The sequence below is a fragment of the Lycorma delicatula genome, chromosome 3 (genome assembly GCF_047948215.1).
Source record: "Lycorma delicatula isolate Av1 chromosome 3, ASM4794821v1, whole genome shotgun sequence".
Classification (NCBI taxonomy): domain Eukaryota; kingdom Metazoa; phylum Arthropoda; class Insecta; order Hemiptera; family Fulgoridae; genus Lycorma; species Lycorma delicatula.
In genome coordinates, this window is record NC_134457.1 from 161,154,076 (window position 1) to 161,168,953 (window position 14,878).

At 33.8% G+C, this 14,878-nt stretch overlaps 1 protein-coding gene across 1 annotated transcript in view; it reads right to left on the reverse strand.

The window, feature by feature from the left end:
- The window catches only part of Rtca (RNA 3'-terminal phosphate cyclase), a 57,928-nt gene that overhangs the window by 26,797 nt on the left and 16,253 nt on the right, over nucleotides 1-14,878 (reverse strand). The window contains exon 3 of the mRNA XM_075360907.1: nucleotides 2,225-2,351. Coding sequence (XP_075217022.1) covers nucleotides 2,225-2,351 — 127 coding nt within the window. The remainder of the gene's footprint in view (nucleotides 1-2,224; nucleotides 2,352-14,878) is intronic.

Below are 14,878 nucleotides of genomic sequence, written 5' to 3' on the forward strand. Positions count from 1 at the left end.
ATCAAATTTGGAGTATCCGTATAATTCTAAGTTCACAAAAGGGGCTACAGTAGCCCAGCTCTACCTAAAACAACTTTACAATGTCATTGCTCAATATTTTAAGAGATGTATCCATTGTTAAAAATCTTGAGCCTGTGGAGGATTGGTTTGATCCAATGAAATAAACACTTAACGTTTGACTAAACTGTTCTATATGGAACTCTACATAAAGGGGTACTATACATAACATCATTTTGTAACCAAGGTTGGGGGCTGCATGGTTGGAGTTCCTTAATGAAATCTATGGTTCAACAGACAGAAATTGCTATAACTAAATAGTAGCCTTTGTCTCATTACAAAAGTAGTTCTCATGGATAAGAAATTTTATGAGAAATGGGTGATATTTGTGGTGAACAGATACTTACTAACATGTGACTGCAGCTTTATGTTTCAATGTTTCTATACTATCTGTCACATTAATGAAGAAAGATACATCAATCAAAGTTTTGTTTTTATTTATTTATATCTCTATTAGGCCATTTTTATTTATGATATCAACTGAATAATGTTAGTACATGTTATCACAAAAAAATATGATAATACAACAAAAGAAGAAACCCAATTAAACAGAGTACTGCCTTCAAGTACAAGGATCGGAAAACTCAACCATCCTCGTAGTAAAGTTAAGTATAACTTGATTTCAGTTGCTTCCAAAGAGAAAAATCAAGCTCAAATATTTTTTGAACAGACCTGATATGCCACTGGATGAAGAAAAAGGAGGATATGCCAATAAACCAAATGTGTTTTGTTTTAGGCAAATTGTTATTTTTATGATAAAGGATGATTTTATTTCACAACTTTAAGCATCCTTGGTAACTTCTTGGGTCATTCATTAAAGTAGATATACAAAAACTATTTAGACAAGTTAAACATGACAACAGAATAAAATTTTTCTACAGTGATAAAACTTTCCCTTAATGCACATTGAGAATCTGTATTTACACACAAATTAGAAGGAATCTGATAACAAAATACTTAACTACACCAGGAATACTTTGATATCAAGTGGATAATATGAAATAATAGAAAAAGTAAAGAATGTAGCTTGAAAAAGCATAAAGCTGTAAAAATGAATATATCTTAATATAAAAATTTGTGTCCAAACTATAATTTTATAAGAACATACTGAAAATTAGTTGCGTTGATAAAGTGTAAATTCAAGTGCCTTTAGTAGGGTAGGACTTAAATGCAATTTTAAGTAAAACTCAGTTTTTTTTAATTTATATATTGTCCATTGTCCTTATGACAGATTACATGTGAAGTTTTTAAAGAAAGTTAATAAGTAATTTCTATAAACATACTTTTTTCTTAAAATCTATTAATATGAATTAATTTTTTACATGAATTAATATCAAATTTGGAGTATCCGTATAATTCTAAGTTCACAAAAGGGGCTACAGTAGTCCAGCTCTACCTAAAACAACTTTACAATGTCATTGCTCAATATTTTAAGAGATGTATCCATTATTAAAAATCTTGAGCCTGTGGAGGATTGGTTTGATCCAGTCGATATGCATCGAGGTTTGATATTCATCGACCTTTGATGGTAATGTCGTAAAAAAAAACTTGTTATCCTTATGAAGTAAACACATGTTTTTTGAGAAACTGGCGTTGGGCTAGATGAAAATTCCAATTAATTAAATTCATCCATGATTTGGATGTTTTAAAAAATTACTTGTTTAAACAAACAAATTGAATCAAGTGATTGTTTAATTAGCTAATGAAGCACGTTAATATTCCATTTTTCATTTCATTTAATAATAATAATAATTAATACTAATAATTTTTATAAGTTTAAATTGAATGATTTGTTCAAAAATAATTATGAACAATTTGTTATAGAAATAAACTTTAATCAAATCAATGTTGATAAAGTGTCAATTTAAAATGATGAAATTGAAATCATAAATCAAATTCATGAAAATGCTGTTTTTGAAAAGCCTGCCAAAACCTGCTTGACATGATAGTATATTCCATTGCATGACGGTTCGGCTTGGCTCGGCTCAGGCGGAACGAGACAATTTTTTGTGCGTGCTGCCGGCGTTCATCGATTTATAAGAAGTTATCACGTCAAAAAATGAAATTAGTCAATCACATGTTTTACCAACAGAATTACATCTTGTTAGTTTTAAATTAAAATTTTACCAACAAAATATTATTTATTACTATTAAAATGCATGATTACCCAGCAGTTTTTGTATCGCCAATATAACTTCCAGAAGTTAGCTGGCCAGGATAGAATGATACTTCAACAGAATTCTCAACAGCATTTTCCAAGTTACCCTGGCAAATATCTCTTGCAATCTCCAAACCTAAAAGTATTAATGACACAGTATTACTATCCATATAGTAAAAAATAAGCACAATCATAAATAACTTTAATCTGCAGTTAAATTTTTTTAACTAGTTAGTTTCTAATAAAAGGTTCAATGGTAAATTTTACTAAACTTTGATATCTTATCATTTGTCCTACCAACCTAGTTCATTTCTTAATAAGATTCGCAATACATTTTTCCCTCCTCTATTCATTTTAAGACCTCTACATTTTGAACTTTATTAATCTATCAAATTTTAAACATTTTTCTCTAACACCACATTTGAAGGGTCTCTTTTCCAATCTGCTTTTCCTATTGCCCACATTTTGGTATCGTAAACTACTAAACTCCACAGAAAAATGTTCAATTCAATATCTTTCTATTTATTACACATCTACATTTAAAACTAGCAGATTCATTTTTGGCAAGAAAGCTGTTATTGTGAATCGGCTTCCGATTACTAACGCACTTCACCCATCCTTGTAATCTGACAATCAACAAGACGTGTTTTTAAAGTAAGATCAGTTTTGAAACAAAAAATATAAAAAAATCTTTATTACTTACACATTTATTTACTAATTTTCTACATAGTTGTTTCAAAGCATTTTTTGTAGCGTTTCACGAGTATTCCCTCTTCAAGGAATTCCACCACTAGTGACTTAAGCCACACAATAATCCCATCCCGTTTTTCAATTCATTGTCATTGTCAAATCTTTGTGTCACAAGCCAATATTTAAGGAGAATAAAAAGAAAATAATTGCCAATAGCTAAGTTAGGACTGTAGGGTAGGTGATTGAAAATAAAGAAAAAAATCTTCAATTGCCTCATTGTCTGATTTGGCATATGTGGTCATTGTCATACAAAATCCCACGTCATTTTTTTATAGTTCTAATATTTTTTAACATATTACAATACGTATTGGCACTCACAGTAGTTTTTTAAATATTAAATTTGACAAGCATAGGCACCCATTTTATCTGATAAAAACAGTAGCCATACACTTCTTTACTTAACATTTTTGTTTGAACTTCTTTGGTCTCGGTCTAGGAGACGATGAATGCCACTGACTACTGCTTTGGCTAGCCATTCAAATAAAAAATCCAAGTTTCATTTCCAATAACAATGTGATCAAACAGTTCGTTACCTTCATTTTTATAATTCAGCAAAAATTCATCTACAGCAGCAAGACAGTTTTTCTTGTGTGTCAGTTAATATCAGTGGCATCCATCTGACACATAATGTTTTAGAGCCCAATTTTTCTGTTAAAACTTCATAAATCAACTGTCTCAATCAATTGTCTTTGATCATGAAACTAAAGACAATTGTAATATGAGTGAAGCAGTGGTTTTCTTGTTTTTGTTTCATCAACATTTTTAATCAATCCAACCATTATCACAGTCAGCCAACTGCTATGTTCTTCATCATGAACATTTATTCGCCCTTCTTGAAATGAATGCACCATCACTTTACTTTAGTATCAATCATAATATTCAAAATCTCAACCACAGAATTGTTTTTTCACATAAAAACCAAATTACGCCTTGTATTTCACATTTTGTGGGATCATGGACTGTAGAATTCATTATAAATGAATGAATATAACAAACTACAGCTGACTACTGATTAAAATAACTAATCTATACAAGCACAACCTGTTTGCATTGAATATATGAGCAGCAGCAAATTCATAATAGACCTAACTTTAAAAACAAGGTAACAAAATTCTGCAACATCTATTATGACCTCCTATCTTAATATTTAATTCCTCAAAGCCCTCATTTTGATCACCTTTCATCATTCTTGTTTTCAACCTGAACTCTCTCCTAATCCTGAATCCATGCCTTTTTAATAATTTCTTCTAATTCATCTCAGCTTCTATCAAAAGAAGAATGTTATCATAAAATGTTTATTCTTTCTCCTTTGACTTTACTTTCAAACTTTTTTCAATTTCTGTACTATTTATTCTTCACACAAGTTGAAAAAGACTTATCACTCTTGTTTTGTGAAACAGAGCTTGCCTTTTTATATATTTCCACTCATATCTAATTGTAAATTTGTTATTAGAAACCTTCTACAGCTGTAACACTATTACATAAAATTAATTTTAGATAGTCTTAGTGGAGTACAATCAATTTTTTTCTTTATAACGCTGATCTAAACAAACTTTTCCCAAGGTTGATCTTAATTCTTCCAAATAAATATTGTAGTAGTTCCCGTTAATTGGTAGAATAGCATATCTAATATTCCTGACATGTATTTACACTACCACTTAGAAAACCCTTGAGAACAGTCTGTCAGGTCTTAATCTCGTAATCAATGATTATGTTCTTAAATAAATGTACAATTCTTTGAATGTATCGTGAATACAAAAATAAACCCCAAAAATATTCCTTCTTATAAAGCAAAACACAAATTTGTTCTAAATTGATGTTGCATGGGATACCCATGAAGATTTCTATAACGAATGAATTGAACCATAAATGACATTATCTTCACTGAGCAATGAACTATGTATCTTACACAAACCCTTTAGAATATTAAAACTAATTATACCAAAAACAGCAGTTTGACATTACTATCAAATCTGATAAGATCAGGTCATTAGAACCAGTTTAATAACCAGCCAAAATTTTGATAATAAAACACTAGATTGCAATTAAAGTTTTAATACTTTACACATAATACTCACGTCACATATATAATCTTATTTAAAATTATTTTTAACACATCTTATTGTATTTTTCAATTATTCTATTAACTCATGAGTACGTTTATAGTGATCAATACATCATCAGATGAGTTACATTAAAAAAAAAAATATTCAGCTACAAAAAGTATTATGAATCTGTAGAAAAATTGAAAACATAATAAGGAAAGTTAACAAAATAATTTTAATATTATTCTACTATAAGTTAAGATGTGTTAAATACAACTATGTTACACAAATGTCATAAGTTTTAAAAATATAACATTAAATGTATTAATAAATATTGTTTTTGCTCTCAAAACAAACTGTTGACATTTCAAGTTTCGTTTACCAGTATTCATTTGTATCCACATTATTGCTTCTTTGTAGTTTTTGACATGCAGATAATAATATTGAGATACTTTTACTTAATCGTTTATAGATGATTCTGATAAAGTAATTTGGATATTAACCATGAGGTTTAACAATGAGATTTGGAAGGTGACGTTTAGAAATGTCAATAATTAACCAAACACTGTAATCAAATATACATATTAGTTCTTATTTATAAGGTTATATTTTCTTTGACAATGGTAATAATACCTTGGTTTAAGTGTTTTTATGAAACTAATTAAAATACTTGTATAGATTATGCTCCTCCTTTAAAATCATTATTTTGAACTGTAGTTTCCATAAACAGTATATCCTATTACTTGTATGTAGTATTTAATTTTAAAAAAAAGTACTGCAGTAACTGTAACACTAGGATTATTCCTTGACAATTCAACCCCAAAAAAAAACAATTTTCTCACCCACCATCACATATTTTGATGAAAATTGGCTTGTTTATTCTACCTATACAGGTAATTAATTAACCACACCAAATTTCACCTCATTTTAACTCTCTATTTCATTTCATTATCAAGTTATAGCCATTCAAAGTTTTGAGGTTTTTCACATTTTGCGAGTCAGATGTCACAAGACAAAAAGCATCTGTAAATATGAAATAATTTGTCATTAGTTTATTTTTCATCCAATCATGAAATTTTCAAGTTTTGCTCTCAAAACTATGGGGATTCTAGAGAAAAATATAACATTCTTCTAAGTGCAACGATTTTGGCATCTCTACGATTTTTAAAAATGAAAACATGGTTTAGAAGGGATAATCACAAATTTTGTTTTTCCTAAGTAATCCTTATGAAATGGACTACAACATAAATAAATAAAATTTTTTGGGTATTCATTCCTTTGTATAGTTTTTTAAGATAAATGTTAACGTTTTCAAAATTACACATTGAGCCATTGTAGGACCTATTTCAATTATTAAACTGCCACTTGCACTATTTTTAAAGTAATAAGTAATCATTTGATTACAGTTCTTAACTGAATTCAAAAGTAAGAAAGATGAAAGTAGACACAGGCCAGCTTGCAAAGTGTGCAGTCATGTCTGTTTGCTGCTGGAACTGTGCAAATAGCAACAGGAGACATACACGCCTGGATAGGCATATCATTAGACAAGCTATAATTTGCTTACCTAGTCAGTCTGTTACTTGTGCTTCCTGAGGAAGCAGCATGGTGTGTACTGTTTAGGATCTTATGTATTAATTCTGTGGGTTCTTACGTATTAACCCCACCGCAGCTACAGCTTTATTTAAAAACAAAGTGGTCAATCAGATTTCGGTGGAAAATGGGCCGATATAGAGTTTAACATAGATTCAAAACAGTCTCTTTATTAATTTTAATAAATGGTTATTTATATATAAATATTTATTTTATAAATATATAGCCAAACTTAACCTACGCTCACTAACCTTGACTAATTAACAGGAGTATTTTGATGATTTAAATAATAAATAATTGCAATAATTACTGAATTTATTAAATAAATGCTAAAAAAATTACAGTGTTAATTAGTCAAGGTTAGCGAGCGAAGCGAGCGTAGTTTAAGTTTGGTTAAATTATATTTATAAAATAAATAAATATAAATAACCATTTATTAAAATTAATAAAAAGACTAATCATTTTCAACCGAAATCCGATTGACTACTTTGTTTTTAAATAAAGCTGTAGCTGCGGGGCGTTAATACGTAAGTACCATTCTGTATGTGAGTGTATAATGGTTTTTATATGTTTTTCTTTACTTTTATGGATTATTAATACTAGTAAATTGTAACTGATTTTTTTTTTTAGTATATTTGAGTAGCCTAGTTTCAAAATCTGCCACATCCATTCCATTCAATTTTTCAGAACAGCAAAAAAACTGGTTGCAGTAACATTTTCAGAACTAAAATTCTTATTTGTTCACTATTAGTCATTCCTAATTAAATAATAAAAATCGTATTCTGTTAACTATTTACATTTAGCACAAAACTCAATTTTTGTTTGGATGTGGCTGATTTTAAAACAGAATTTGGGACTTTGCTGGTTTTGAAACAAAAAAGATGATTTTTTCAGACTACAAAATAATTTACTTTTATTTTTAAAAAATCATAACATTTATAATAAATTTTTTAATACACACTTTCTAAAAATAATTATTTTTTCAAATATTTAAGTATATTAATATTTCAGAATATTGAAATACATCAAGCAATTTTCTTCTGATATAGCTGGTATAGAAGAACAAATCTTGTTTTATTGCATATATTTTGTAACTAACTACAGCGTATATATTACTACAACGCATATATTTTGTAACACTAAAAATTCAATATCAAAAATTTTTGGATGTGGCTGATTTTGAAACTAAGCTACTCATTTTAAAAGAAATACACAATAATAACTAAAGGATATCTGCTAGAACATTTGTATTAAATTACCAGGTATAAGAAATTTTAACTAGCTTTTGACTTAAATTCAAAATGGAAAATAGGTGCAGTGTAGGGATATATAATATAATACAGACAGAATGTCACAAATCTAGTTATGTCACCCAAAAAGCAATAGAAAATGCAAGTGAATTGTCTGAGGAAGAACTCAATATACTTAAGCTCAGAACTGAAGTTCATTGTCTTACTGCAGTTTGCCTTCATCATTTTTTTTTTTGTCTTCAGTCAGGACTGATTTGATGCAGCTCTCCAAGATTCCCTATCTAGTGCCAGTAGCCTCAAAGTTTTGGTATACCCCCTACATCCTACACCCCTAACAATTTGATTTACATATTCCAAACATTGCCTGCCTACTGAATTTTTCCCTTCTACCTGTCCCTCCAATAATAGCGCAACTATTACAGGATGCCTTAATATATGGCCTGTAGTCTGTCTGTTCTTTTAATTATACTTTTCCAAATGCTTCTTTCTTCATCAATTTGCCACAACACCTCTTCATTTGTCACTTTATCAACCCATCTGATTTTTATCAATCTCCTATAGTACCGCATTTCAAAAGCTTCTAATCTTTTCTTCTCAGGTTCTCTGATCATCCAAGTTTCACTTCAATATAAAGCTATACTCTAAACATATACATAGATATAAATAAATTGTATTTCTGAGTGAAGGCTCATTTCACCTGTGCTTTTCGGCATTTTATTTTTTTCTTCCTATTTTTATATTCAGTAGTCCATCTACATTAATTCTACAACATTTAATTACTTTTGTTTTGTTCTCGTTTATTTTCATGTGAAAAGTTCTTGTGGAGGAATACGCCCATACCGTTCATTGTTTCTTCTAAATCTTTTTCACTCTCAGCTAGAATTACTATATCATCAGCAAATCATAGTAACTTTAGCTTTTCACCTTGTACTGTTACTCCAGATCTAAATTATTCTTTAACACCATTAACTGCTAGTTCTATATAAAGATTAAAAAGTAACAGGAACAGGGAACATCCTTGTTGGACTTCCTTTTTTATTACGGCTTCTTTCTTACGTTCTTCAATTATTACTGTTTTTGTTTGGTTCCCGTAAATGTTAGAAATTGTTCTTCTATCTCTGTATTTGAACCCTAATTGATTTTAAAACACTGAACATTTTATTCCAGTCTACATTGTCGAATTCCTTTTCTGGGTCAATAAATGCCAAGTATATTGGTTTGTTTTTTCTTTAATCTTTCTTCTACTATTAATCTGAGCACTAAAATTGCTTCCCTTGTCCCTATACTTTTCCTGAAACAAAATTGGTCTTTTCCTGACACTTCTTCCACTCTCCTCTCAATTCTTCTGTACAGAATTCTAATTACGATTTTTGATGCTGACTAGTTAAGCTAATTTTTCTGTATTCTTCACATTTATTTGCTCCTGCTTTCTTTGTTATCATGACTATAATGCTTTTTTTGAAGTCTGACAGAACTTCCCCTTTTTTGTAAATATTACACACCAGTTTGTATAATCTACCTATCGCTTCTTACCTGCACTGTGCAGTGATTCTGCAGGTATTCTGTCTACTCCAGGAGCCTTTCTGGCATTCAAATCTTTTAATGTTCTCTTATATTTAGATTTCCGTATTGTTTCTCACCTTTAATCCTCTTCTTCCTCTACAACACCATTTTCTAATTCATTTCCTCTGTATAACTCTTCAATATATTCCACCCATCTATTGACACCTTTCCTTTCATATTACAAATCGGTGTACCATCTTTGTTTAACACATTATTAGATTTTAATTTATGTACCACAAAATTTCCTTAACTTTCCTAAATGGTCTGTCTATTTTCCAATGATCTTTTCTCTTTTCACTTCTGAATACTTTTCTTTAATCCATTCTTCTTTTGGTAGTTTGCACTTCCTAATTATAGTACTTCTTAATTGTCGATAGTTCCTTTTACTTTCTTCATCATTAGCATTCTTATATTTTCTACGTTCATCCATCAGCTGCAATACATCCTCTGTTATCCAAGGTTTTCTACCAATTCTCTATGTTCCACCTAAGATCACCTCTGCTGATTTAAGAATTTCCTTTTTAACATTATCCCATTGTTCTTCTACATTTTCTACCTTATCTTTTTTACTCAGACCTCTTGCAATTGTTACAAATCTTCTTTACCTCCTGTTCCTCAAGCTTCTCTAAATTCTACAGATTCATCTGACACCTTTTCTTCAGGTTTTTAAACTCCAATTTACATTTCCCTATCACTAAATTATGGTCACTATCAACTTCTGATCCAGGATAAGCTTTGCAGTCAACGAGTTGATTTCTAAATCTTTGTTTAACCATGATATAATAAAATATCTGATACCTTGCAATATCACCTGGCTTTTTCCATGTGTATATTCTTCTATTATAATTTTTAAAACTGGGTGTTGGCAATTACTAAATTATGTTTTGTGCAAAACTCTATAAGTCAGTCCCCTCTTTCATTCCTTTTCCCCAGTCCACATTCACCCTTCCTTGCCTTTTCCAATGCTTGCATTCCAATCTCCAACTATTAATAAATTTTCTTCCCCTTTTATGTGTTTAATTGCTTCATTTTGTTCATACACACACTCTACCTTATCATCATCATTAATATTTGTAGACACACAGACATTAACAATTGTTGTCGGCTTAGGTTTTGATTTTATCCTTATTACAACGATTCTATCGCTATGCATTTAGAAATACTCTACTCAATTCCCTATCTTGTTGTTCATTACGAAACCTACTCCTGCCTGCAATTTATTTGAAGCTCAGTTAATTATTCTAAAATCACCTGACCAAAAGTAGTTTTCCTCTTCCTACCAAACCTTACTAATTCTTACTACAACTACATTTAACCTACCCATTTACCTCTTTATATTTTCCAACCTACCAACCTTTTTTAACATTCCACGCTCCAACTCGTAGAATACTACTTTAAAAATTTTTTGTGAACCCTTCGTTAACAGTCCCCACCTGGAGATCCTAGAATGGGGGACTGGTTTAACTCTGGAATATTTTACCAAGGAAGGCTCCATCTTTGTACATGAAAATGCTGAGTTACATTTTCTTAGAAAAAAAATCAGCTGTAGTTTTCCATTGCTTTCAGCTGTGCAGTACTCAAAAGATTGAGTGATGTTGATATGGCCCCGTTTAAGTCCTCCTGATCTACGCCCTTAATAACTACTGAAAGAACTGCTGCCCTCTTTCAGAAATAATTCCTTAGTCTGGCTCTCAACAAATACCTTCCCTCCCGGAAACCACTAATGTGGTATTACTTCAGGAGGGGCGTAAACGCCCACACACACACAATCAGACACCACTAACAATAAAGTAGCAACAAACACGCACACATCCCATGAACAACGTATCACAGCAACACACAAGGCAACTGAAGGCATAATGCCCACAAATAGGCACAACAAAACATGTACAATAGCTCCAACACACCCCAAATTATCACAACAGCCATCAACACACACACATCACACAGTACAGGTCATCAAGAAGAACACAACACAGCAACCCACCAGTCACAATAAAACACCATCAGCACACACGGCCAATCAGCGCTCGTGCGCACACACACACTCATCGCACAACTTACAGACAAGTACACCGAACAAAAGGACGCAAAACAGAACTTACCAATATGGTTATGATGTTCTCCAAAGCAACAAGCACGCCATCAAGCACCAAAACAGAATACCCACAGCTTAGGTCCTTCAAACTAAGATTTTATATGGTCTCCCCCACAGATCATCTTCTACCTTCAAAATGAGCTGCTTCCAGGCTCTTTGTTTAGACTCATAATGAGTCCAGCAAACTCCTTCCTGCACTCCCTATAATGAATTGCGTATATAGATCTAACAGGGTACGCCAGAGTCGTCCGCCTCCTGGCTTTATGTCATTCCATACACCTTCTGGCAATGTCCATAGTCCACCAATAAGTTGTGGGGTGTCCCGGTCTGCTACATTTCCATGGTAAACCCACGCAGGCTTCGTTTAGTGCAAGGCAATAAACCTTTTCTTCCACCGTGTTTGCATCATGTATACCAGGAAAGTCGAGGACCTCAGCTAAAGTAGTTGGGTTAAAATACTTAACACTCCGGCCCATGAACGCAAGAGAAACACCTCTTTCCTGGCCGTTATCCGAAATTGTCATCAGAATTGGTTGGTGATCACTGCCCATGTACTCCTTGGAGACCTGCCAGTCCGTAATCTTTACAGCCACCTCAGGCATGGCAAATGTTAAGTCCACAATGGGCCCTGATATGCCTCTCCTACAGATATAAACATCTCCTTCATTACGGCAGATCACATCAACTGCTGCAACTACATCCATAACTAGTATATCATGCGTTCGTTCTTGGGAAGCCCCAGGCTGTTACCCAAGCACATTAAAATCACTGGTTACAAGTGCTGGAGATGTTTATCAGGATTTCCTTGTAGCTCTCTATCTGAATGTTGGGCGAGAGGTAGCAAGAATAGTAATACACTCCACCTATTCTCGTCTTAACAAAACCATCGCCTCTATGAACATCGTGCATTAGCAGAGATGCACATGACCAGAGTACCGCCCCACCATCCTCCAAAACAATCCAGTCCAGGCCCAGACAAGGATCATACGGCTGAGAGACGAATTCTATGTCCGCACCTACCCTCAATACGTGAACAGTCAGCATATCCCGTGCCAACCTAGAATGGTTCATGTTAAATTGTACAATTTTCATAGAGTCAAGGACTGCCCAGTCCTCCCCCGGCTCAGTCTGTTGCTCTCCTTAACGAGGGCTGAGTTTCTTTGTTTGCCTCTTCAGGCGATGATGCTCCATCAGTGCGATGCCCCTCTGCATTACATGTCAAGTAACTAGGCTTCAACATGCAGTTATCCACCCGATAGCCTTTTGCCTCACATTTGAGGCAAGCCCCCCCCCCCAACCTCCACTATGTTTTCACCCATGCAAAACCGCACTACATGACCCGTCTTGAGATAGTGTAAGCATCGCTGTGGTGGGTCTACACTGCAGGATACCAAACTAAACTGCATCCTTCTGTGCAACAGCATCGGTGCATAGCGTTGGAAGCTAACAAACAAACAGCCACACCTGTTTCACCATAGCCCGACCTGACCGGCACTTTCAAGTCACCTGGTAACTCCTGTCCAGAGACCAGTGCCAGCCCCTGTACAATCTCATCTGGCAATATGGCTTTCTCCAGGTCTCTAATATGTAGTCTTGTTTTTGGATGAACACTACTCTCATTTATGACAAGGGAAATTGCCTGCCTAAAGGCTCCCGAGGCATCCTTTTTTTCTTTTACCCTGATTTCCAATTGGTCCCCAGCCTTCCTGATAGACCGAATTTCAGCTGCCTCTGGTACCATCACCTCAGATCTAACTGTCTTGAGCAGGTCTGCAGATAATGACCCCGACTTGACATTACTGTCTACATCTTATGTGTCTGCGGTGCCGGCTCACTGCCAATCTGTGCAGGAGGAAGTCAACCTGTAGGCACAATAAGGTGGTGCCTGCATCCAGTCCTCCTCCCCTCACACTCCAATAATTTCTGTACATACATGGTTGTGTCCTGACCATAAACTTCTACCTGCAGCAGCCCTACATTACCACCACTACTGATCCTAATCTTTTCAAACACATCAACCAGAATCTGCCCAAGTTGACGGCATCATCTGAATCCACCTAGGCCGCATGGAAGATATTGGTGATCGGCAGATCCTCACCACCACTGCTACTAATCAGCCTGGCCTTGACTGTGGTTGAAATCATAGTCCCTGCTTTAATGCCAGGCTTGTTTAAGAGCCATCCTATCTGCAGGTGCCTGGTGGCTAGCGTCTGCAGCACCCTGCCCTCCTTCGTCTTATGCATACTGATGATCACAATCATATTAATGGCCCGATCACCTCTATCTGATACTCAAACATATGTATTTTGGAATACCTTTTTCGGCCAATTTCTCTTGATCAATTCTGCCACCTGTGAAACAGGCACCCATTATCTAATGCGTCTGCAATCAGACAGCCAGTGACAACCATCGTTTGGGTGGCAACTTCTGATGTTGATCTCTCACCAATGCAGAATGCAAAATTCCTGACCATTCCCCTCCAGTCTTTGAGTGCAATACTGCGTGCAGTCTGCCTCCACTTCATGAATACTCCTCTTGACATTCTTGTCCATATTTTTTTTACCTTTAGCAAGTCTCTCAAATCTCCAGACTAATTCCTCTAATTCTAAAGGAATATCCTCCTCTTCCTTAGAAGTCTGTTGACTTCAGCCATTTGGTCCCTTTTCTGCAGTCCAAGGCGGGTCTAGGGAAAGACCATCTACATGTAAATCCTCTGTAGCACTGCCAGTGATAGTCTGCTGTATAGGTATCACTTCTATTATCGCTTGCCACAAAATCATAGGCTCCACAGCAATCTCCGTCGCTTTCCCAGAGGTTTTCTCCACTGTGGTAGGTTAGACTAGAAAAATGTTACCAATTTCACAGAATTGGTAAAATTTTTCCTCGTTCTGCATTCACGATACCCCAAAAGGTATACAGTATTTATTCGAGTACCCCCGCCCACGAATAAGCCCCAGACCGTGGGGCACCTCGATTTTCCAGACCGAAAATCTAAAATAAATAATAGAGTATATACTGGTATTTTAAAGTGCAACAGACATTATAAAAAAATACGTAAATACGAAAATATTGAGAAAGTAAAGCATTTAATTAGTTCATTTAAATTACAAAATTAATATTACATTAATAATTAATTACCGTAGGTACTAGGTTAGGTCAGAATCAGTAGGCCAGTAAAATGAAAACAAAGTATCATTTCAATACACTTTTTAATATAGGATTTTATTTTTAATTAATCATTTTGTCACTGTCAATGTCTGTAGAACAGTTACCGGTAGTCTCCTTGTCGCTCTGCCAAAGGTGATCGTCTTCAATACCATCAAGTTCATTAGATATTCCGTATTTTTTAAAACTTTTTTCCTTACTA